Source organism: Schistocerca cancellata, chromosome 2 (genome assembly GCF_023864275.1).
Source record: "Schistocerca cancellata isolate TAMUIC-IGC-003103 chromosome 2, iqSchCanc2.1, whole genome shotgun sequence".
Taxonomy (NCBI): domain Eukaryota; kingdom Metazoa; phylum Arthropoda; class Insecta; order Orthoptera; family Acrididae; genus Schistocerca; species Schistocerca cancellata.
The window spans coordinates 632734984-632762190 of record NC_064627.1 but is presented as its reverse complement, the minus strand read 5'-3'; the positions used below and the strand labels follow the sequence as shown (position 1 = coordinate 632762190).

At 43.2% G+C, this 27207-nt stretch overlaps 1 protein-coding gene across 1 annotated transcript in view; it reads right to left on the bottom strand.

The window, feature by feature from the left end:
- LOC126162298 (juvenile hormone esterase-like) overlaps positions 1 to 27207 on the bottom strand; it is an 85264-nt gene that overhangs the window by 42902 nt on the left and 15155 nt on the right. Inside the window, exons 2-4 of the mRNA XM_049918717.1 lie at positions 18812 to 18952; positions 5985 to 6144; positions 5690 to 5875 (exon numbers count right to left, since the gene is read on the bottom strand). Coding sequence (XP_049774674.1) covers positions 5690 to 5875; positions 5985 to 6144; positions 18812 to 18952 — 487 coding nt within the window. The remainder of the gene's footprint in view (positions 1 to 5689; positions 5876 to 5984; positions 6145 to 18811; positions 18953 to 27207) is intronic.

The window sequence follows — 27207 nt, the reverse complement described above, 5'->3', positions numbered from 1 at the left end:
TGTGAGTACAACGTTTGATATTCTCATGTAAAAGCTTCATATTTAATTCCTTTTTGTTTTGTTTTAAATCTTGTATTAATTTACCATACTAGAGTATATCACAGGGTTGTTATGCAGATGTTCACCTGAAGGTACGGCTTTTAGTGTCACGAAAACCGTAATGATTCAGTGATAAAGGACTAAATATAGCTGAACCGTTTTAATAATAGCCAAGATAGATATCTAGCTGTGATTGCTCTACCTACAAGGTCATCTGCATCTTCCATCCAGCTACCACCCAGTTTCCCTCAACAGCAGTGTCTGCAACTTGATGAAAGACATGATGAATTATTGGCTTGTAAGAACGCTTGAATCTCTGACTTTGCCAACAAACGCACAACATGGATTTCATAAGCACCACTCTGCAGTTCATCATCTTGTCACTCTGGCAGCCCAAATTATGAACAATTTTCTGCGCCGATGCCAGACTGTAGCCGTGTTTTTTGATTTGTAGAACGCTTACGGTAGCTGCTGGAGGACGGGCATCCTCCGTACAATGCACATCTGGGCCTTCCTAGGCTCCCTAATTCATTTAATTGCAGAATTTATAAAAGAACAGTTTTTCAAAGTTCGTCAGTTCGGCATTGTCGAACACTTTTATTCAAGAGAAAAGTCTGTCTCAGGGCTAAATGATGAGCGTCGCCTCATTTACCGTAGCAGTTAAACGTATCCCGTCAGGCACACCAGGTTCCCTTTTGACCGATGACTTAACGATCTACTGTAGCGCGCCGCCTAGGTCTATCGTCTGAGGATGAAATGGTAGTCGGTCGGTACCGTTAGGCCCTCCGAGGACTGTTCGAACGGAGACGAGTTATATTAGAATATATAGCTCTTGCAACTTTATAAAATAACGTCTCAGTTCTCGTACTTTTCCCAAAGTGCCATCACTTCAACCCAAAAACCATAAATCTTATTTGCAGGCGTTAACATACTTCCAGGTCTAAAAGATAGTTCAGAAAGTAAAAAGCCAGTGCGACACTGTCCACCAGTTTCTCATAACCATTCACTGGTCGCTCTACACACAAACTGTCCGCTGACGACAGGATCATAACGGTCATGTTCAGGTTTTATTTTTTGTACCTCAACTTCCCACTTGTCTGCCTAAAAAACTGAATCACTATCTTTCTTCAAGGAGTAAGTTTATGAAATCAGAACGAGATTTAGATGTTAATATTACCCACTGCAGAGCTTCGGCGTAAGGTTTCCGGAGAAAAAATGATACTGTACTGCCGATGTATGGTGTGATGCCCTTTAACGGCTATTCTGCTTTGCCTAAATAACGCTTCGGTTACATAATAAATTACTCAATAGGGAATTCCGAACTCCCAAGGTCCAATATACACTCCTGGAAATTGAAATAAGAACACCGTGAATTCATTGTCCCAGGAAGGGGAAACTTTATTGACACATTCCTGGGGTCAGATACATCACATGATCACACTGACAGAACCACAGGCACATAGACACAGGCAACAGAGCATGCACAATGTCGGCACTAGTACAGTGTATATCCACCTTTCGCAGCAATGCAGGCTGCTATTCTCCCATGGAGACGATCGTAGAGATGCTGGATGTAGTCCTGTGGAACGGCTTGCCATGCCATTTCCACCTGGCGCCTCAGTTGGACCAGCGTTCGTGCTGGACGTGCAGACCGCGTGAGACGACGCTTCATCCAGTCCCAAACATGCTCAATGGGGGACAGATCCGGAGATCTTGCTGGCCAGGGTAGTTGACTTACACCTTCTGGAGCACGTTGGGTGGCACGGGATACATGCGGACGTGCATTGTCCTGTTGGAACAGCAAGTTCCCTTGCCGGTCTAGAAATGGTAGAACGATGGGTTCGATGACGGTTTGGATGTACCGTACCACTATTTAGTGTCCCCTCGACGATCACCAGTGGTGTACGGCCAGTGTAGGAGATCGCTCCCCACACCATGATGCCGGGTGTTGGCCCTGTGTGCCTCGGTCGTATGCAGTCCTGATTGTGGCGCTCAGCTGCACGGCGCCAAACACGCATACGACCATCATTGGCACCAAGGCAGAAGCGACTCTCATCGCTGAAGACGACACGTCTCCATTCGTCCCTCCATTCACGCCTGTCGCGACACCACTGGAGGCGGGCTGCACGATGTTGGGGCGTGAGCGGAAGACGGCCTAACGGTGTGCGGGACCGTAGCCCAGCTTCATGGAGACGGTTGCGAATGGTCCTCGCCGATACCCCAGGAGCAACAGTGTCCCTAATTTGCTGGGAAGTGGCGGTGCTGTCCCCTACGGCACTGCGTAGGATCCTACGGTCTTGGCGTGCATCCGTGTTCGCTGCGGTCCGGTCCCAGGTCGACGGGCACGTGCACCTTCCGCCGACCACTGGCGACAACATCGATGTACTGTGGAGACCTCACGCCCCACGTGTTGAGCAATTCGGCGGTACGTCCACCCGGCCTCCTGCATGCCCACTATACGCCCTCGCTCAAAGTCCGTCAACTGCACATACGGTTCACGTCCACGCTGTCGCGGCATGCTACCAGTGTTAAAGACTGCGATGGAGCTCCGTATGCCACGAAAAACTGGCTGACACTGACGGCGGCGGTGCACAAATGCTGCGCAGCTAGCGCCATTCGACGGCCAACACCGCGGTTCCTGGTGTGTCCGCTGTGCCGTGCGTGTGATCATTGCTTGTACAGCCCTCTCGCAGTGTCCGGAGCAAGTATGGTGGGTCTGACACACCGGTGTCAATGTGTTCTTTTTTCCATTTCCAGGAGTGTAATTGTTGTGGTTATCTCTGCAATTTCGCCAAGCAATTTAATGTACAATTTAATTCTTTGCTAGACAGCTCTTCTGAGTTTTATTCTTTTTTGTCAAATGTAATTTCTGTTTAGATTTTGGTCCATTAGCTATTTTGGATGTGCGTTACGGATTGGTAAAGGTACTCTCGTGGTGTATCTAAAAATCCAAATATTTTAAGCACATCTTTATGATGAATGCAATTGGTATTTTTCTTATTTTATACTCCTTTTTGTACTTTGAAAAGTGTCTACGATTTTTGGCGTTTGTTCCCCATGATGAAGTTATGTAGGTAAGCACTAAGTGTGCGTACGAGTAGTACGCACTTAAGAGACACTAGCTTTTACACACTGATGACGAGACAATCAGGACTTACCATACTGATGAAATCTTTTTGCAAGTATCTTTGTGTGTTCACATAACTTAAACTGACAACCAATAGCCATTCCTAGGAAATTTGTTACCAAATTTGTAGATGAATCATTTTCTCTCTGCAAATTAATATCCATGACAATCTTTTTGTGGTGTCACCGCCAGACACCACACTTGCTAGGTGGTAGCTTAAATCGGCCGCGGTCCATTAGTACATGTCGGACCCGCGTGTCGCCGCCATCAGTACTTGCAGACCTAGCGCCACCACATGGCAGGTCTAGAAAGACGGACTAGCACTCGCCCCAGTTGTACGGACGACATTGCTAGCGACTAGACGTACGAGGCCTTCCTCTCATTTGCCGAGAGACAGTTAGAATAGCCTTCAGCTAAGCACATGACTACGACCTAGCAAGGCGCCATTAGCCTTACCTACTTTGAGAGTTATAGTATAAATGTCTCAAGAAGAACGCTGTATTCATCAGAGAATAAAAGTTAAGTATAACGCCGCTACGTACTTTTCTTGCTACCATTCAATAGTTATCCTGTTCCAGAATTCACGCCCGTCTGCATTAAATCGCGTGCCTTTCGGCTACCTCAGAGTGGCGTGGCTCTTGCTACGCCACAACACTTTTCCTTATGTTAAATGTAATAATATTGTTCATTGCCCATAAGTAAACGTCCTCAAGAGGTTCATGTGCAATGAGTTTTCTTATTTTTCGATTACTATGTTGTTGCTGTCATCAACAATGTGATTTCTCCTCCATGACAGACTACTGGGAAAGTTGTTGGTGTTGCGGTAAGCTCAATTAATGGTTACAAACCTTCCGACGATGACAGATATTCTCCCCGTAACATTAAGTGGGAAATAATGACTTCTGAAATCCTGCTGGGAGACAGCATAAACAAGACAAGCGCTGGTTTCTGGAGAAATTGGTAACAACTCAAGAAACAGCGTTTGAATTTAGAGCCAACAGCTCATTATTTGTAGGGTGAAAAACAGATTACGAGGTACTTGGAGCTCTTGAGATCTGAGCGTCGGACTATACTCCAAGATGTGGGGAGGTTGCTATGGGCCGTCTGATGTAGGTCATAATTGGAGCTTTTACACGTTCTGAAGTCGGAATTTAGTGATGTACTGTAAGTATGAAAGGTTATTTTATTTCGGTACGAAATGTTTCCCTGTGTCTTTGAGGTGATTTTAATTTTTATTTTTGCAGGCGAATGTTGCGGCTTAGAAACGAATGAAGAAATATTAGTGTGTAACGTCCCATCGACAACGACATCATTAGAGAAGGAACACAAGGAAGGAATTCCGCTGTGCACTCTCAAAGCAATCATCCAGATATTTGCCTTAAACGACTCAGGGAAGTGATGGAAACCCTAAATATGATGGTGAAATGTTGGTGATCTAGGCCGTTATCCTCCAGAATATGCGTCCAATATGCTAACTCTGTGCCACACCGTTCGGTTTTGCAGCTAGGAGAGTGCGCAAGTGATCGGTCGGCAGTACCTGTATTAAATCGTGGAGCTAGTAACTGGAGCTGGTTTTGCCTGAAGAGACGCAACTGGTAAAAGAGAATAAACTTTCTTTCTGTGAAAACGTAACGTGTTCTGATTTTCCTGTGACGTGTAGCTCTGTTATCGTGTTTTCTCTGGGGGGAGATGTTCAAATGGTTCAAATGGTTCTATGGGACTCAACTGCTGAGGTCATTAGTCCCCTAGTAGAACTAGTTAAACCTAACTAACCAAAGGACATCACAAACATCCATGCCCGAGGCAGGATTCGAACCTGCGACCGGAGCGGCCTTGCGGTTCCAGACTGCAGCGCCTTTAGCCGCACGGCCACTTCGGCCGGCTGGGGGAGATGTCTCTGGAAGTTAGGTACCACTTCTATGTAGTACCTTGACCTTCAACGATGCTCGTTTTCATATCCAGTGGTCAGACTCACTTTCTCTTAAGGGAATTATAGTGCTGCTGCGGCTACATCACTAATTGTAGGAGTGGTAAGGCTTTTCAACTTATCTCTTGACTCAAAGAGAGATGAGATCTTTACAAGACAATTTTACAGGTGTAGGATGGGCGAGAATTGAGCCATGTATGTCGATAAATGATTTTTTAACTAATAAGTCGTGTAAAATGTCTTACAGTTCATCTCATAGGCAATAAATCGTTGGTAGAGTGCTGAACTTGACGCCTATGCACCAGAAAAAGGACATTTATTGCTTAACAGCCCGCCAACAATGTAGTCTTTGGAGATGAAATGACAAACGAAGGAGAAGGAAATCGGAGCACCATGTCAAAGGAACCATCGGATTCGAACCACCATCCAGCGGAGAAGCAGTCCAGTGTCTTACCACTGCACAACCACGCTCGTAGCTAAGCACCTGAGATTTCTCGCGACGTCACATTACGATGAAGTACGTATTAATCAAATTTCCAAGATCCCAAAGAGTCAAGAAATGACTGTTAGGAAAGCAGAAAACTATAGTGACAAACCTTTAGCTGCAGGAGAGATTTGTAGCAAATGGCAGGACATCCCGCCAGCGCTTTCGCCAAATATTGTGACATTCTGTGGGTCTCCTCCGAAGTTGGCTATGTTACTCTTGACCCATTTGAGGGCCATCACTTGGTCTTTGAGACCAACGTTCCCGGGGATCACCTCATCTCCAGTTGATAAGAAACCTGCAAACAAACAGGTGATAACATCATGTTATGAATACACAGTCGATGACTAGAACAACAGTCGTACTAAACGCCATAGCGTATATGTAGCCGAACGCAGTGGCCTTACCTAGTACACCCACACGGTAATTGAGAGTCACCAGCACAATATCGTGTTCCAGTAAGTGTTCAGGTCCGTAAAGATCCGTGTTTGCAGAGCCCATCATAAATGCCCCTCCATGAATCCACACCATGACTGGAATTAGTTTGGCATTGGCTCCTGTCGGAAGCTGAAAGACAAAAAATACGAATTTTTTCAACTGAAGCGAATGTCACACATCTAAGAAGCAGAGCACAATTGTGTCATGGTGTATTTTCAATTGTCCGTTCTAAAAACGAGTGGAGATCAAAATAATTATTGGAAATAATTGAAAAACGCAATGCAATTGCGTTTCAGGTTTCACCTATCATCTAATGGCCTATAATAAGCAAATGTGTAAGATGTTACCTACAAATTTCACGGAAACGCAAATTTATTACAAAAGTCAGTACTAAATAAACAATGTTCCAGAACAAAACGTTCTTGAGAGAGAGGTACGTACCATTTTAGATACAAATAGATGAGACTTTATTATTATTATTATTATTATGATCAATAAATGATAGCATCATTTGTTGCACAGTTTCGATCTTAACTGCTGAAATACCAAATGAGAAATGGCCAGCGTTACCGTGTGTGCTGGGAGAAGGCCTGATCACGCTAGGCGGTGTAAGCCTATCGATGCAGGTTTAAAGGGTGTCACACAGAGTCGTGGCCTATGAAAGTACTACCTTTAAATGTTTAAGCAACAATTGCTGAAAGTGAGTGTCAATGTATAAAACACTTACAAAATTGCTTGGCCACCCACTGGCAAAAATCCAATCATACTTATAAATATTCAAGTGACACGTTACCATAAAATTAGTGTATGAAAATCTTTACATGCGTTTTTATTTGGACATATATAAAAAAATTATCAAGATATGACTAAATGAAATATGTTGCGGCGTAAATTGGGTCTGTAACTTAGCACAAAACACATTTTCATTTTTATCACAAAATAAAAATTTTTAGGCCTTTGCTCGTCCGACCCAGTGTAAACCTGTGATGTTTTAACTTCGTCTAACGGTGTACTCATTTCCACTTGGTCGGATGAGCAACGACCCAAGAACTGATGCTACCTATTATTGTACATACACTCCTGGAAATTGAAATAAGAACACCGTGAATTCATTGTCCCAGGAAGGGGAAACTTTATTGACACATTCCTGGGGTCAGATACATCACATGATCACACTGACAGAACCACAGGCACATAGACACAGGCAACAGAGCATGCACAATGTCGGCACTAGTACAGTGTATATCCACCTTTCGCAGCAATGCAGGCTGCTATTCTCCCATGGAGACGATCGTAGAGATGCTGGATGTAGTCCTGTGGAACGGCTTGCCATGCCATTTCCACCTGGCGCCTCAGTTGGACCAGCGTTCGTGCTGGACGTGCAGACCGCGTGAGACGACGCTTCATCCAGTCCCAAACATGCTCAATGGGGTACAGATCCGGAGATCTTGCTGGCCAGGGTAGTTGACTTACACCTTCTAGAGCACGTTGGGTGGCACGGGATACATGCGGACGTGCATTGTCCTGTTGGAACAACAAGTTCCCTTGCCGGTCTAGGAATTGTAGAACGATGGGTTCGATGACGGTTTGGATGTACCGTGCACTATTCAGTGTCCCCTCGACGATCACCAGTGGTGTACGGGCAGTGTAGGAGATCGCTCCCCACACCATGATGCCGGGTGTTGGCCCTGTGTGCCTCGGTCGTATGCAGTCCTGATTGTGGCGCTCACCTGCACGGCGCCAAACACGCATACGACCATCACTGGCACCAAGGCAGAAGCGACTCTCATCGCTGAAGACGACACGTCTCCATTCGTCCCTCCATTCACGCCTGTCGCGACACCACTGGAGGCGGGCTGCACGATGTTGGGGCGTGAGCGGAAGACGGCCTAACGGTGGGCGGGACCGTAGCCCAGCTTCATGGAGACGGTTGCGAATGGTCCTCGCCGATACCCGAAGAGCAACAGTGTCCCTAATTTGCTGGGAAGTGGCGGTGCGGTCCCCTACGGCACTGCGTAGGATCCTACGGTCTTGGCGTGCATCCGTGCGTCGCTGCGGTCCGGTCCCAGGTCGACGGGCACGTGCACCTTCCGCCGACCACTGGCGACAACATCGATGTACTGTGGAGACCTCACGCCCCACGTGTTGAGCAATTCGGCGGTACGTCCACCCGGCCTCCTGCATGCCCACTATACGCCCTCGCTCAAAGTCCGTCAACTGCACATACGGTTCACGTCCACGCTGTCGCGGCATGCTACCAGTGTTAAAGACTGCGATGGAGCTCCGTATGCCACGGCAAACTGGCTGACACTGACGGCGGCGGTGCACAAATGCTGCGCCGCTAGCGCCATTCGACGGCCAACACCGCGGTTCCTGGTGTGTCCGCTGTGCCGTGCGTGTGATCATTGCTTGTACAGCCCTCTCGCAGTGTCCGGAGCAAGTATGGTGGGTCTGACACACCGGTGTCAATGTGTTCTTTTTTCCATTTCCAGGAGTGTATTAATAAAATGTGTTACATCCAAGTCTCCTATATTGGTATCTAAAATGATACGTCTTTCTGTACCAGATAAGACATTGTTCTTGAATACCGTTCAATTACAACAGAGTTTTATAAGAAATTTAAGTTTCTTTAAATTTGAAAGATCACATCTGTTACTTTCGTCTTCAGACGAAGCGAGTCATGACAATTAAGGAAAACAAGTTTTTTTAATCAGTCACACAGCCATTTTCAAATTCTTTCTCTATCTAAATCTGTATTATTACTTCGCAAGTTACGATTAAATTTCTCGTAGAGGGTTGATCGAACCACCTTTAAGATATTTCTCTAGCGTTCCACTTTAGAAAAGCGTGATGGAAAAACAAACACTCATACATTTCCATGCGAGCTCTGATTTCTCTTACTTTATTACGATGAACGTTTCTCCCTGTATAAGTGGTCACCATAAAATATTTTCACACTGCGAAGAGAAAGCTGGTGACTGAAGTTTCAAGAGAAGTTTCAGTAGTACTCCAGAAGAGGGTGGACAAGCAGATCTTTAATAGATCTGTCACAGTTCGATATTGTAAATGTTCTGCAGCTGGCCGCTGTGGCCGAGTTGTTCTAGGCGCTTCAGTCCGAAACCGCGCTGCTGCTACGGTCGAATGTTCGAATCTTGCCTCGGGCATGGGAGTGTGTGATGTCCTTAGGTTAGTTAGGTTTAAATAGTAGTAAGTTTCAGGGGACTGATGACATCAGATGTTAAGTCTCATAGTGCTTAGAGCCACTTTTTGTAAGTGTTCTGCCCACAAATTCCAGGCATTTGTTCGCTTTTCCCACAAAATTATCCATGTGATCGTTGAGGTTGAAGTAATTCGTAATCGTAACCCTCAGTTATTTAGTTGATTTTACAGATTTTAGATTTGTGTGATTTATCGTGTAACTGAAATCCAGCGTATCCTTTTTAGTGCTCTTGTGGATTACTTCAGACATTTCATTGTTCAGCGTCAATTGCCACTTGTGGCAACATACGGATATCTTCTCTAAATCATTTTTCAATTCATTTTTATCATCTGATGGCGTTACGTAACGGTAAATACAGCATCATCTGCAAAAAATCTAAGATATCTGCCCACATTGTCTCCTAAATCGTTTATGTAGGTCGGGAACGGAGGGGCTATAACACTTCGTTTGCGAACGCCAGATATTACTTCTGTTTTACTCCACGGTTTTCCATCAGCTGCAGCGAACTGTGATCTTTCTGACAGTAAAGCACGATCGCAATCACGCAACTAAGACGATACTTTACAGTCACCGAATATGATTAAAAGTCACTTTGAAAATTAAAAATATGGAATCAGTTTGACGTCCCCTGGCGACAGCACTCATTATTTCGCGAGACCTGTATTTTCTGAATCCGTTTTGGCTATTTGTCAAAATTTCATTTTCTTCATGGTGATTCATAATGTTCCAAAATACTATTGCAAATCGACGGTACCAAGGATTTTCAGTCTGATTTGGGGGCGGAAACTGTTTTAGTTCTTTTTTGCAAATTAATGCACCTGTGAGCCGGCACACAACGAGGACCGTGAGAAATCGAAGGACTGGTGAACAAATTGGATCTCTGGTAACCGCTTTGTATAAGTGGCAGTGCACATAGCCATCTACAGATACAGATATTGCATTCGAAGGCTTCATTAAATACACGTTGCACAAGCAACCTCCAGTTATTACATGGTGGCTACAGGACGAAGTAAAACCATTCTTGTAGCGAGATTCTCGTTTAGGGACTTCAGGAACCATTATCTGGAAGCTGGGCAACCCTGATGATTACAATGATTCCTTTGCTATGATGTACTAAGAGACTCACCTTGTAAGACGTGTATATTTCTATTGACTATTGTCAAACCATAATTTATGAAAGATGTTTATATTTTATTACTAGGAATAAGTAGGAATAATTAATATTTGTCATTTTGGAAATAATTGTGGTAGCAGGGAATGTCTGCACCAAAGTATTGTTGGCGAGAGAGACCACACATTGATATAAAGTTGAAAAGGGCGGAGAGATGGCGTATGGATACATTTTAAGAAAAGAGTGGGAGAGACCGCGCATTGATACATTTTGTAATGGTAGCACGGATTGTCTGCACCAGAAAGCATTGTTGGCAGGAGAGACCGCACTTTAGCGTTGGTAGGAAGTCAGTAGTAAGCGAGATGTGAGGCGAGTCGGTAGCAGGCCTCAAGCGAGAGGTTGAGAGGAGCGGTGTGCCTGCCAGCCACCAGCTATCATTAACAAGAGATTATAAACGGATGTACAGAGACATCAGCTAACTATTATCGTAAGAGGAATTAATATTATTGAATTATTTTTTCTGAGAAACTCAATCACATACTGAAGGTATGTTTGCGCAATGCTAGTTGTAAGATTATAGTAAAAAGTAAGTCCCATCTGAATGTCTGTAAAATCATTTCATTACCAACAGTAAATATTTGAAGAATCGTTTTCAGAATATAATTAATTTTTCCCAGCACTATTGCATTACTGATTATAATCGATCCCAAATACCATCAACGTAAAATTTAATTGTTGTCAAGAAAAAGTTTAACTATGAATTACGGAACTTCAGTCAAATTAATTAAAGAATAACGTCAGCTTTGGTAATAAACCACTTATTATGACGGTTCACCAGCATCTAATAGAGTATAGTAAAACAGAGTGAGTATATTCATGTCGCAGTTCGATGTAGCAGTCAGATGACGATCCAGTAACTGTAAAAAAGTTAAGGAACAGTTTTGGGTTATTGGAGGTAACGACTGAGGGCCACGACGACGACACATTCTATGTTTCGTCTAAATAATCAGAAAATCACTTTTAATAAGTAGCATTTAAATTTGTATGCGAAGATTGCAATTATTATTATTCGGAAAGGGAATTAATTTCAAAGGGAAGCTTTAATTTGTTATTATTAAGCAAGAGATAGAAATCGGAAGGGAAGGCTTCTTAGGTTATCGTGGAAGGGAAGGTTTCGTAACAAAAGAGATATAGAGGAGACGGGAAGGTTTCAACCTATACAGATAATTAGTACAAATTACTGTTTAGTGACAATTGCAGATTATGCCTTGGTGCCAATTGTGGCCATTTTACGGCTTGATGACTTATGTATAATGTACAATGAAATTGCGTAAAGGACCAGCTTGTAAATACTAGATAATGTATCTGTCGTCATTATCCGTCGTGTTTGTAACAACAGCATGTGTATGTGTGGTTTCCTAATGTTGTTACCGCATTGGAATTCCCACGCTTACAAATGTTTGGGATGACCCTGTCATTGACGTCCTATGCATAGGGATTTCCATTAAAAGAAGTATCATGTGGTTTTAGTATAATTTAGCACATCGCCAATCATTCCTCTTGGGATGCTACTAGAATGAATCACAATGTAAATACCGAAAATTATTTTATTTAGAGTGCAAGAAACTGTATAAATATGTGAGATTCTACCCTACATGTAATTTCGGGATTGGCAGAACATTTGTTTGACTTTCTTTACACCGCCACTCCCCCCCCCCCCCCCTGTTATTAAACGGAGACGAAGTTGACTAATATTGATTAACTTTGAGAAACAGAAGACCTTCGCCCTGACTGGTACTTTCAGAAATTTAGCAGTGTATAATCAAACGGAATACAACCAATTAAGTGTGTTTCCCCATCGCCCGATCCGGAGTGCACACACGACCTGTGATCTGCTCGTTGCGGAATTGGCCACTATGCAGACGACGTGTGTGGAGTACCTGTAGTTCCCTACCAACACTGTGCAGGAAGCACATCGTTTGGAAACTCCTAGAGCTGAAATCACCTCGATAAAAGACAGATTACAAGGCGACATTTCTGTTTCGTCACTAGCCAGAAACAGTAATGTGACTCAAGTATTCTCCCACAAAGAAGCACTTCAGTGTGCTAGACTCCACAGACAACTAAAGAATGATTACCAGAATAAACAGAAAAACAACTCTGTCACAGAGAAATGACATATAATGCTCTCTGCGTGAAAAGTAACACTTCTTAAAATCCAACAACCAAATTCTCCATTGTGGCTATTGCCAGGAATATCTCTAGGTCGATTTCTGGTAGGAACTGTCTTCCATTGATCCTGACAGGAATGCGTGCTCGACTGGTCCTCCACGCCAAAGCATGCCCCTTCTGGACATCTGGCGTCTACGTATGTGACAAATCCCAGAAGTGTTATGGAAATATTACCTCGAACTACATGGGCTGTGAATCTGCTAACAAATCACTTAAAGCCCACACTCCTTTCAGAAGATTTTCTGTAAGTTGCTATTTCCCCTCCTATATATTTAGCACTCCGCCAATGAAACAGATGTCTGCTTTATGGCCGAAAACGTGCCACAGCACTTTCCACCAGAAGATTCCTTGGAGGTCAGCTCGTGACCATTGTTTTTTCGTCTCTGATACACTTTATCCAGGAATGCTATTCTGAATTTTTTTCTGTCCCACCAGGAAGCAATCCCCTCAAGCTCTGTCTACACTACGGCACTATGGGGGTGGCCTCCAGTATTCTAAACCGCTGCCTCTTCACTCTGATCTCTCTCAGGACAGTAAATTTCCGCACCTATCGAACACAAAAAGCCGATAGCGGCTTCTGAGGAACATGTTGACCACGTTGCCCTTTCTGTCAGCACTCAGATGGAATTAACTCCCAGACAGGCAGTACTACAGAAATCGTTACTACGTGGTGCTAGCCAGTACAAGATAATGAAATGAATAATAATCGGATTGTGCATTGTAGACAGTGATCCAACGCAAATTTGAGTCTGAAAAATATTAAAAGTATGGTGGAAACATTTTGACGCCTTATGTTGTGGTAAGTACTGAAGGTATCCAGCTCATTCTGTTGCCCCTCCTATAATGTTGGATGATATTCAAGAAGCCCAAAGCCAGTGTAAAACTTCTCGTGTTGCGAACGGTGTTCATTACCGGTGTTAATAAGCATGGTTACGAGAACCCTCCCATACCAAGTGCAGAACGTGATAATGTCAGATTTCTGGTGTTGGCCTGTAACAAGGAGCTACGACAAGTGCAGAGAATCAAAATCGACATTAAAGTTACGTAATAGAGTTTTAATGACTCTCACTATGTCATCTTCCCTCCCTACAAAGTTTTTATTCGGTCGTTCTAAATTAAATCAGTATGGATGGTTATTACTAGGTATTTTTCGACTTTCCCATTTCACTTATGCCTGCCTCTGCCACTGCAGGTTTCCGAAATGTAGCGTGTCAGATGGGAGCATGTAATGTAACATGTCGGTGTGTGGGATACTGAAATCACAAATTCGAAGACTTGATCCACACACAAAGCACCATCACCTGCAACATGACAATACCAGACCACGCATCAGCACTGTGACATCCGCAACAATCCAGATGGTCGGATTCACTGCCAACAATCATCCTGCATACAGTACCGATTTGACCCCATCCAGTTTCATCTGTTTCCAAAAGTTAAAGGATGTTTTAGCACAATTTTGTCTATGTACTTCTTTCCACGACACATTAGATGACTAACTGATTGAATGAAACCTTCCTCCTTCATATTGTACTTATCCTACAATAAAAAGTAAAAAAAATTTCAAATCGATTTTAAAGCCTGCCTCCTCTTTACAGGCAACTACGTCAAACATAAACATATCATTTCAGTGTAGCTCTGATGATGTCACATCCTAATCTTATTATAATTGGATATTTTTTATGAAATATAATTTTGTTTTTAAATATGTTTACACTTTCTTGTATTAGGGAGGAAAAGGTACTAAATATGTGCAGCTACGTCAGCTGCAGTGCCAGGCAGGGAGTAGGGTTAGCATATCTTCTAAGTGAATAGGATACCCAAGTTCGAGTCCTGGCCTTTGTACAAACTTTAATGCATTGTTTCAGCCTAAATGCGTATTCATGATTTGTTGTTATGTCTGTAATAAAGTAAATTTATCCTTCTCCACTGATTTTATACCCCATCCCACTTTCCCTCTGCCACACTCCTATCCCTACCTTTAGCTGCACATACCGTATTGTTTTAGTATATTATCTGAGAAATATCCGTTTTGCTACATTTTTTCATTTTATTTCTGTGAGCTGTGGTTCATCGTATGTACGACCATTCTTTCGCGTCTCCCCTGTATGTTGATTATATTTCTGCCATGTGTTCAATGCTACGATGTGTTATCAACTCTGTAGTACAATACGATTATCCCTCTCATTGATTTCCCCCCCCCCCTCCATTTTTGCCCCACCCCTACCCGTACTTTCAGTTACATATACTGCATGTTTTAGCAATATTATATAAGCAGTGTCAGTTTTTGTATGTTTGTTTGTGTGGCTGTGGTTCATCATATGTTGACCATTCTTTTACATCTTCCCTGCATTTTACATTACATTTGTCTCATGCATTCAACCGCTACGATTTGTAGCCACTAGCGCCACCTATTGGACACTTCGTTACCTTAGGCGTTATGCCTTGCGCACTCAGTTACGCTTTGGAATGTGTCATATTATTCCGACGCTACAGTGCCCTTGTGAAGTTCTTCACGTTGATTTGGTAAGTGTTTTGCACCCACTTTTCATTGAATTTTCTTGATTGTCCATTAGCTACCATCTTTGCGCTACTTTTGATTTCTGTTTTTGCAGATATTCTGAAGATTAATGTATTCGAAAGGCGTCAGCTAAGCAGCTCCCTTACATTTAGTGACTATTATATAATTATCAAGCGTCCATAGCAGCACTATTCAGAATTCTAAATTTCATAAAGTGGGCGCATATCTCTTTCGTGACAACATGTCACATTTTGTTGCACGACTGTATTTTCTGAGAAATGTCCGTTTTCATACATTTTCACATTTTATTTCTGCATCTGTGGTTCATCACACGTACGACCACACTTTCACGTCTTCTATTCTCATGTGTTCAATTCTATGATGTATTATCATCAGTGTAGTGTTTTCCACGCACTCTTCGTTGTATTTTCATGGCCATTCTTTAGATACCATCATTGTGCTACTCTTGATTTTTGTAACCTTCTCCAGATATTCTTAAGATGAACGTCAATGAAGCAGTTTCCTTAAATTTAGTGACTTTTAAATATTTTTATCCAGCATCCATATCAGCACTGTTCAACATTTTTAATTTCACAAAATGTGCGCATACATCTTACGTGACTATATGTCACATCACGAATTAAAGAACACCTTCGAGGACATCACTTTGATAGCGATGAAGCGTTGTAAGCAGAGGAGAGGTTGTGGTTCCGTCAACAAAGTCAAACTGTCTACGGTGACGGCATCAACAAACTGGTCTCTCGTTACAAGAAATATGTTCATTACCACGATGACCATGTTGAGAATTAAATATGTAGACACGAACAATGTAGATGTACACTGTTACTGAAGTTGGTTTCATTTCTAAAGATTTAAAAGCTTTTGCACAAAAAATCCGGAGGCACTACTTCTCAGCACGCACCCGTATTTCTCCATTGTGTCTATTACTTTATTCATTATATTTATAATAAGGGTCATTACATTCAAAGATTACAAATACAGCTGTCTGAACATAAATGTTTCAATGCATATTTTTAGTATTCTAGCAGTAAGAGAGCATGTTTTGACTAACGGAACTGAACAGTCGGACTATAGGGTTGGTGAGGAGAAGACTATGTTGATTAACGTGATAGCAACACCCGTGAATTGGTTTTCGCGTGAGAGGACAGAGGTACAGCATTTAAATCAATATGTGAGTCGTATCAAGGTGAAGAGCAGAGTGACAGTTGTTACTTTTGAGTAAACTGCGAACTACGGTCTGTGCTTTTATTCCTGGATAAGATGGGAAAACTTTTGGGAGTGAAATGGACGCAAATCGATGGATCGCTGGTGGAATAATACATTTGCGCGATATCAGATTTGAATATTATGAGGATTATGTCTTGATGTGAATAACTGTATCACATCGCTCAGTGAACAGAAACTCTTTCGCAAGGGTCTCGGCGTAGGGCATCGTAGAGATACTCCACTATCAATATTTCAGTGCGCCGTGTTTCTAACCGTGCACACTCAGGAACTGCAATACCGCGAAATTAAGCTCCCGATAACAACTGCGACAGTAAGGGAGTCTTTACCTGAAACTGATCTGGAGGTATTCTTTTCAGTGAAGAATCGCCACTATATTATCAACAACATTGGTACTACAGTGGTGCCCAAAATTAAAGCAACAAACGTAAATTTTGTAAGGTTGCGTTTATTTTGCCGCATACCAATATAAGCAGGTGATAGTAAAGTATAAACAATGTAAAGAGTAGAGAACATAAAGAACTGCGCCATTATTAACGGTAAACAAAAATTTTCTTCGTTTTTTTTTCAACGTAACGGATTTGCACATACATTTTGACAACAGGATAATGTGTTTAGTATGGGATGTGGCCACCTCAGGCTCCAATACCGTCCTGACAACGACGAGACATGCTGTGAATGATGTCATCAATCTCATGTTGCGGCGATAACACCCATTCTTTCTGCAGAGCTGAAGTCTTGGAGAGTGGTTGGTGGATGTTGACGTGATGCAACCCGAGTGCCTAGCGTGTTCCAGATATGCTCTACGGGATTCCGACAGGGAGAGCGAGCAGGCCACACCACGCGTGCAATATCTTCCTTTTCAAAAATACATAACCACCTGTGCTCTACGAAGTCGAGCGTTATCGTACATCAGTACCAAGTCTGGGCACACAGCACCCCACAACAACCGTGCGTGAGATCCCAAGATCTCCTTACAGTATCAGACAGCAGTTAAATCTTACTGATTAACCTGTACAATTTCATGAAGAGGTTTTAGAGTGGTCAACATAATCCCTGCCCACGCCATTAGGGATCCTCCTCGATATCGTCCTCTTTCCACAACGTTTGCGTCCCGAAATCGTGTTCTGTGTCTCCTACAGATGCGAATCCGTCGAGAATCACTCTCCAAACCAAATCGGAACTCATCTGTGAAAAGAACATTGGGCCATCGTTCGACCGTACAGGACACGTGTTGACGACTCCACTCTAGACGTTTCCTTCCATGAAGACACGTCAACAGACAACAGGTCTCCAATAATAAACGCCACTCTGCTCAAGCCTTCTGTACACCGTTTGTCTTGATACAACACGTACAGGGAATGCTGCGAGGTCAGATGTCAGTAGCAGTGCAGTACTAAGTTGGTACCGTCGTGCCCTTACAGCCAAATAACGGTCCACATTCTAATGTCACACGGGTTGGCCCTGTCCTGGTCTCTACAAACTGTCACAACGGAGCAATTTACATTAAGCCATCGGGCCACGCCAGTTTGCGACTCTCCTGCTTCCATTTCCCTATGGCCTTCCACAGCAGAGAGTCTGTAGGCGTCTTCTCTGTGACGTGCTGCACCGTCTATGACTGTGCACAGCGATTGTGGTTATGGGGCTACGCTGCAAACACTATCCCGCTTGACAGGTTCCCTGACGTTATTGCTGGCTTTGTCCGATCGTAATAACATATGCTGACAGTTTATATGATTATATCGTGAATTAGACACTGGACGGGGAAATAGCAGTCTGTTGCTTTAATTTTGGGCACCAGTGTATATATACTGCGCTACACAATTAAAGAGTTGGTTTTCCGAATAGCCTCCTATTGCGGCTCATAGGGTGCCTATAACTTTCCTCTGTAATGATGCTTTTCCGTAATCCGTCACTCTCCGGCTCATCGACACTTCAGACAGCAAGGTGTGGACACATGCGAAAATAAGGCCAGTGCTCAAAAGTTCAAGTGAGGTAAAAAATGTAGATACTTCTTCAACATCGTGCCTAGCGCTCGGTGCTAATATGATTCCATTTCAACATCCTTGAACTCACTGTGCAAAGAACTGTAAGTAAATCAGTGGGTTCCAACGTGTTGAAATACAGTAGTTCTAGAGACTTGAAATATGGCCAACAAGAACGGTGCAGCTCCTTTACAAAATAGTACGGTGTATCACGACGACCACACTGTATTATTGGACAGCGGATTTTGTTACGTAAGCTGTTCAGAACTACTTTCTTGGTGGAAAGTTCCTGCCTTCCCCTACGCAAATAAAGAAAGGAATTACTGATCGTCTAGTATACCTCAGTACATCTCACTTCATTAATTCTGTGAAAATGAAATGATAGCCGATACTGAGTGATATGTCGTATGATACATAAACTGATTTATCTTGTAAGTAAAGAATGCAGAGAAGAGCATGAGAAACTTCAATGAATAACTTACCTTAGGTGTGTACACGTTGAGGTAGAGGCAGTCCTCATCTCCTTTATACTGATTACCGAAAAATACGTCCATTTGAGGTGCTACATTAGCTTCAATTGTGGCATTTCGTATACCACTCCATTTTTCTGGTGGTTCTGGAGACTGAAAGATAAAAACACATACAGTTTTAGGATCATGAGTTCGTAATTCTGTAGTCCCGCAATTATTAATTTTCCTACATACGTCCGTCTCGTAACTGTTGGGGGCGCGATTCAATATGAATAACAGCAAATTACTTTATTGGGTATGGAAATGTATGTGAACTTTCTTGCTTAAGAAACAGTCCGTGTTACAGGGCCAAACCAGTAATCAACAACCATCGACTTACACCTATCCCTAAAATACGTGGGAGAAAAGGTAACCATAACTAAAGATGATTTCCATTTTCTAATTAGAGAATAGTAATGCACTGTAAATTGTGACTACTGTCGATTCTTCAAGACTTTTCTTATTAATAACCAAATTTAATCTATTTTTGTATGGGATTTTATGAATCTTAGGTGTGAAGCAACCATATGCTTTTCATAAAGTTAGACTATTTTGAATTTTCAATGGAGAGAGACAAGTGTAATTGGTGTCTACAGTATTTAAGAGTAAATTGTTTCTGTACTGTATATTTGTTGAATTCTACAACGTTCAGTAGTCTTTTCAGTTAGTGAAAGATTATTTGAAACTCTTACAAAAACCAAGGCCGAAAGCAGGGGGAAACTACAGCCGTAACTTTTCTCGAGGGCATGCAGCTTTACTGTATGGTTACATTATGATGGCGTCTTCTTGGGTAAAATATTCCGCAGGTAAAATAGTCCACCATTCGGATCTCCGGGTGGGGACTACTCAGGAGGACGTCGTTATCAAGGGAAAGAAAACTGGCGTTCTACGGATCGGAGCGTGGAATGTCAGATCCCTTAATCGGGCAGGTAGGCTAAGAAATTTAAAAACGGAAATGGATAGTTTAAAGTAAGATATAGTGGGATTTAGGGAAGTTAGGTGGCAGATCCGCCAGGTTAGCCTGGACTCGGGTAGGCGCTCCGGCCCCGGATCGAATCCGCTCGGCGGCTTAACGATGAGGGCCTGTGTGCCGGCTACCCTGGATGTTTCTAGGTGGTTTACCACATCCCACTAGGTGAATACTCGAATGGTCCCCACGTTCCGCCTCAGCTACACGGGTCACAGACATTTGAAACACGTTTGCACTATTTCACGATTTACACTGGACGGAGACAGATGGGGTACACAGATTCTGTCAAAGGGGGTACGGGGTGGCGGCAGGAAGGGCATCCGGCCACCCCTTCAAATTAACATATCAAATCCGATTTAACCACGCCGACCCTGCGCAAGCTGCGGGACAAAGGCGCAAGCGAAAAAAAGACAGAAAGTGAAGTTCTGTGGCAGGAGGAACAAGACTTCCGGTCAGGTGAAAACAGGATTATAAACACAAAATCAAATAGGGGTAATGCAGGAGTAGGTCTAATAATGAATAAAAACTTGGAGTGCGGATAAGCTACTGCAAATAGCATAATGAAAGCATTATTGTGGCCAAGATAGAAACGAAGGCCACGCCTACCACAGTAGTACAAGTTTATATGCCAGCTATCTCCGCAGATGACGAAGAGATTGATGAAATGTGTGATGAGATAAAAGAAATTATTCAGGTAGTGAAGAGAGACGAAAATATAATAGTCATGGGTGACTGGAATTCGAGAGTAGGAAATGGAAGAAAAAGAAACGCAGTAGGTGAATATGGAATGGGGCTAGGAAATGAGAGAGGAAGCCGCCTGGTAGAATTTTTCACAGAGTGTAACTTAATCATAGCTAACACTTGGTTCAAGAATCATGAAAGAAAGCTGTATACGTGGAAGAGGTCTGGAGATACTGGAAGGATTCAGATAGATTCGGTAATGGTAAGACAGAGATTTAGGAAACAGCTTTTAAATCGTAAGACATTTCCAGGGGCAGCTGCGGACTCTGACCACAATCTGTTGGTTATGAAATGTAGGTAAAAACTGAAGAAACTGCAAAAAGATGGGAATTTAAGGAAATGTGACCTGGTTAAACTGACTAAAGCAGACGTTGTAGAGAGTTTCAGGGAGAGAATTAGGGAACGATTGACAGCATTGATGGAAAGAAATACAGTAGAAGAAGAATGGATAGCTTTGAGGGATGAAACAGTGAAGCCAGCAGAGGATAAAGTAGATAAAGAGACGAGGGTTAGTAGAAATCCTCGGGTAACAGAAGATGTATTGAATTTAATTGATGAAAGAAGAACATATAAAAATGCAGTAAATAAAGCAGGCAAAAAGTAATACAAACGTCTCAAAAATTACATCGACAGTAAGTGCAAAATTGCCAAGTAGGGATGGCTAGAGGACAAATGTAATGATGTATTGCATATCTCATTTGGAGTAAGATAGATAATGCCGACAGGACACCTTTTGAGAAAAGAGAACCACTTGTATTAATATCAAGAGCTCAGATGCAAACCCAGTTCTAGGCAAAGAAGGAAAAGCAGAAAGGTGGAAGGAGTATACAGAGGGTCTATACAAGGGCGATGTACTTGAGGACAATGTAACGGAAATGCAAAAAGATTTAGATGAAGATAAAATCGGAGATAGGATACTTCGTGAAGAGTTTGAAAGAGCACTGAAAGACCTTATTCGTGACAAAGCCCCGGGAGTAGACAACATTCCATTAGAACTACTGACAGCCTTGGGAGAGCCAGTCCTGACAAAAGTCTACCGGCTGGTGAGCAAGATGTATGAGACAAGCGAAATACCCTCAGACTTCAAGAAAAATATAATAACTGCAATCCCAAAGAAAGGAGATGTTGACAGAGGAGAAAATTACCAAACTATCAGTATAATACGTCACGGGTGCAAAATACTAACGAGAATTCTTTACATACGAATGGAAAAACTGGTAAAAGCCGACCTCGAGGAAGATCAGTTAGGATTCCGTAGAAATACTGGACCACCTGAGGCAAAATTGACCCTACGAGGTATCTTAGAAGATAGATTAAGGAAAGGCAAACCTACGTTTCTGGTATTTGTAGACTTAGAGAAAGGGTTTGACAATGGTGACTGAAATACTCTCTTTCAAATTCTGGAGGTGGCAGGGGTAAAATACAGGGAGCGAAAGGCTATTTACAATTTGTACAGAAACCAGATGGCAGTTATAAGAGTTGATTTGCGTGAAAGGGAAGCATTGGTTGGGAATGGAGTGAGACAGGTTTGTAGCCTATCCCCGATGTTATTCAATCTGCATATTGAGCAAGCAGTAAAGGAAACAAAAGAAAAATTCGGAGTAGGAATTAAAATCCATGGAGAAGAAATAAAAACTTTGAGGTTTTCTGATGACATTGTAATTCTGTGAGAAACAGCAAAAAAACCTGGAAGAGCAGTTGAACGGAATGCACAGTGTCTTGAAAGGGGGATATCAAATGAACATCAATAAAACAAAACGAGGATAATGGAATGTACACGTACTAAATCAGATGATGCTGAGGGAAATAAATTAGGAAATGAGACACTTAAAGTAGTAAACGAGTTTCACTATTTGGAGAGCAAAATATCTGATGGTGGTCGAAGTTGACAGGATATAAAATGTAGACTGGCAATGGCAAGGAAAGCGTTTCTGAAGAAGAGAAATTTGTTAACATCGAGTATAGATTTAAGTGTCAGGAAGTCTTTTATGAAAGTATTTGTACGGAGTGTAGCCATGTATGGAAGTGAAACATGGACGATAAACAGTCTGGACAAGAAGAGAACAAAAGCTTTCGAAATGTTGTGCTACAGAAGAATGCTGAAGATTTGACGAGTAGATCACATAACTAATGAGGAGGTATTGAATAGAACTAGGGAGAAGAGAAATTTGTGGCATGACTTGACTAGAAGGAGGGATCGATTGATAGGACATGTTCTGAGGCATCAAGAGATCACCAATTTGGTATTTGAGGGCAGTGTGGAGGGAGACGAAGAGATGTATAGACTAAGCAGATTCAGAAGGTTGTAGGTTGCAGTAGGTACTGGGAGAAGAAGAAGCTTGCACAGGATAGAGTAGCATGGAGAGCTGCATCAAACCAGTCTCTGGACTGAAGATCACAACAACAACCACAAAAACCAAACTGCTTTCCTAAGAACCTGAGCACATGTAAGACCTGACAGAATATACACTCCTGGAAATTGAAATAAGAACACCGTGAATTCATTGTCCCAGGAAGGGGAAACTTTATTGACACATTCCTGGGGTCAGATACATCACATGATCACACTGACAGAACCACAGGCACATAGACACAGGCAACAGAGCATGCACAATGCCGGCACTAGTACAGTGTATATCCACCTTTCGCAGCAATGCAGGCTGCTATTCTCCCATGGAGACGATCGTAGAGATGCTGGATGTAGTCCTGTGGAACGGCTTGCCATGCCATTTCCACCTGGCGCCTCAGTTGGACCAGCGTTCGTGCTGGACGTGCAGACCGCGTGGGACGACGCTTCATCCAGTCCCAAACATGCTCAATGGGGGACAGATCCGGAGATCTTGCTGGCCAGGGTAGTTGACTTACACCTTCTGGAGCACGTTGGGTGGCACGGGATACATGCGGACGTGCATTGTCCTGTTGGAACAGCAAGTTCCCTTGCCGGTCTAGGAATGGTAGAACGATGGGTTCGATGACGGTTTGGATGTACCGTGCACTATTCAGTGTCCCCTCGACGATCACCAGTGGTGTACGGCCAGTATAGGAGATCGCTCCCCACACCATGATGCCGGGTGTTGGCCCTGTGTGCCTCGGTCGTATGCAGTCCTGATTGTGGCGCTCACCTGCACGGCGCCAAACACGCATACGACCATCATTGGCACCAAGGCAGAAGCGACTCTCATCGCTGAAGACGACACGTCTCCATTCGTCCCTCCATTCACGCCTGTCGCGACACCACTGGAGGCGGGCTGCACGATGTTGGGGCGTGAGCGGAAGACGGCCTAACGGTGTGCGGGACCGTAGCCCAGCTTCATGGAGACGGTTGCGAATGGTCCTCGCCGATACCCCAGGAGCAACAGTGTCCCTAATTTGCTGGGAAGTGGTGGTGCGGTCCCCTACGGCACTGCGTAGGATCCTACGATCTTGGCGTGCATCCGTGCGTCGCTGCGGTCCGGTCCCAGGTCGACGGGCACGTGCACCTTCCGCCGACCACTGGCGACAACATCGATGTACTGTGGAGACCTCACGCCCCACGTGTTGAGCAATTCGGCGGTACGTCCACCCGGCCTCCCGCATGCCCACTATACGCCCTCGCTCAAAGTCCGTCAACTGCACATACGGTTCACGTCCACGCTGTCGCGGCTTGCTACCAGTGTTAAAGACTGCGATGGAGCTCCGTATGCCACGACAAACTGGCTGACACTGACGGCGGCGGTGCACAAATGCTGCGCAGCTAGCTCCATTCGACGGCCAACACCGCGGTTCCTGGTGTGTCCGCTGTGCCGTGCGTGTGATCATTGCTTGTACAGCCCTCTCGCAGTGTCCGGAGCAAGTATGGTGGGTCTGACACACCGGTGTCAATGTGTTCTTTTTTCCATTTCCAGGAGTGTAGAAGAGAGGAAAAACCGAATCACAGCACCTCCTCCATGCCATTCAGTTTGTAAACCCAACAAGGGAAACCATAGAGAAATCTGGAGGGTCGTTAAGTTTAGGAAGAAGAAATAAAGATTATTTGTCGATGTCAGGTTAACCCTCTAAATTAAGGTAAAGTGCTTTATATATTAGTTGATTTAAGTCGATACTATCTTGAGTACAGGTTGTACGATGAACATAAATAAAAGATAATGAGGGATAATGGAATACAGCTGTATTACGTCCGGTGATTCTACGGAAATTAGCTTAGAAAATGAGTAGCTGAATTTAGTAGAAATATTTACTACATTGTCGGAAAAATGACAACACTAAAATTTTTTAATGTAGAGTAATGAAATTTCGGGAATATGTTTTTCTAGGTAACATATTTATGTGAATAACATTTCAAAATCAAATATTAACGTATACCCGAGATAAGCCAACACAAATGTGAATTGCTAGTACATTAACAATCGCCTTAATGTTGGATGCAAACATGCAAATATGCATGCGTTGTGTTGTACATGTGCCATTTATCAGTTTGTGGGATGAAGTTGCACTTGGTCGGTCAGTACTGGGACGGTTAATGTTTTTTGTGCATGGCTCTGGAGTTCTCCTCCGATGATGTTTGATATGTGCTCAATGGAAGCAGATACGGTGATTGAACAGACAAAGGCAACATGTCGACACACCGTACAGCATGTTGGATTGCAACAGTGATAGGTGGGCGAGCTTTATCCGTTTGGAAAAGAGCCCCTGGAATGCTGTTTATGAGTGGCAGCACAACAGGTCGAATAACGACATTGACCTACAAATTAGCTCTCGTAGTGCGTGGGATAAAACGTGTTGGAAATTGCACCCCAGCGAAGTTTTCCTGCAATATCGATGAATAACATCCAGCTTCTAATAGCCCTACTACACGACCTCGTTAAAACTGAGTGAGGTGTTGATAATGGTATCTTCGCTGCCTTAAAGGCAGTTCCTTTGTTTATCTGATTACGATGCAAAGTTCCTTTGGACATCCATGCAATGAAAATCTGTGCCGGACGTGGATTTGAACCCGGATATTCCGCTTTTTGCGAGAGGTCGCCTCACCATTTGGCCATCCGTGCACGACTCACGGTTCGACCCAAACATCCATATGTCGTCAAACATAGGTCCAATTTAAAAAATTGTTACATCTGGGATTTAAAGCAAACGTGATTTTTATCTTCATATTGGCGCTACTGGCACCACTCTCCTTCAGATGTTCTTTTTTCATCTCGCACAACTCCTTCTTGGTGTTGCGATTGCTTTCCGTCGGTGTATTTAGATAATAAAATAACTGTCCATGTCGGAATTAAAGAGACTGTGCAACGGCAAGAAAAAAGCTTCTGCAAGAGAGAAACTTATTGACATCGATAATAAATGTAAGTCTCTTCAGAAAATATTTATGTCAAGTGCAGTGGATGAGGCATAAATAGAATACAAGCGTTTCAAAAGAAACCAATACTGAATATTATATGCCTGAATGTATTTACTGGGACAGGATCTAATTGAGAAGAAAAAATCTTTTTGACAAAAGAATCTTTGTGACACAAGCTAATCCAAAGAAGGGATGGGCACATTCTGAAGCATCGAGGAATTAGTACTAATAATTGGGAAAGCGTTCTTCCCCACATTACGTCTTATGTTTGATATTAGCAGACTTTCCCAACGAGGGATCTGAGTTTGGCATTTCAGTGGATAGAGCACTTGGCCGCGAAAGGCGAACGTCCCGCCGCGAAGTTTCACACTCAAATGCTTCGATTCTCTTGTTTTCCGGTTTTCCACAGTCTGTGCTTCACTACCATCAATGCTGTGCTCCAAACGTACATTCTCAGACGTTCGTTCCTGAAATTATGGCCCACGTTTGATACTGGTAGACTTCTCCTGACCAGGAATCCCCTTTTCCAATGCTAGTCTCCTTTTTTACGTCCTTCCTGCTCCGTCTATCATGAGTCCTTTTCGTGGCTAGGAAGCAGAATTCTTTAACTTCATACACTTCGTGACCACCAATCCTGATGTTAAGTTTCTCGCTGTTCTCATTTCTGCTACTTCTCAACACTTTCGTCTTTCTTCGGTTTACTCTCAATGCACATTCTGTTCGCATTACACTGTTAATTCCATTCAGCAGTTCCTGTAACTCTTCTTCTCTTTGACTGGTCTTTATAGTGCCAACAGCTAATCATATCATTGATACCCTTTCCCCCTCAATTTTAATTGCACTCGTGAACTTTTCTTTTATTTCCGTTGCGTCTTCTACATCTTCATCATCTACATCTACATATATATTCCGCAAGCCAACGTGTGGTGCTTGGTGGTGGGTACCCTGTACCACTGCTAGTCATTTTCTTTCCTGTTCCATTCGCAAACAGAACGAGGGACAAAAATGACTGTGTATATGCCTCCGTGCGAGCCTTAATTTCCCGCATCTTGTCTTCATGGTTCTTACGTATAATGTACGTTGGTGGCAGCAGAGTAGTTCGGCAGTCAGCTTCAAATGCCGGTTCTTTAAATTTCATCAATAGTATTCAAAGAATGCAGCGTTCCCCTAAGCATCTCCGTAACACTTCGGTGTCGTTCGACCTACAGGTAACAAATCTAGCTGCCCGCCTTCGAATTGTTTCGATGGCTTACTTCAATCCGACCTGGTACCGATGCCAAACATGAGAGCAGTATTCAAGAATAGGTCGTACTAGTGTCCAATATGCTGTCTCTTTACAAG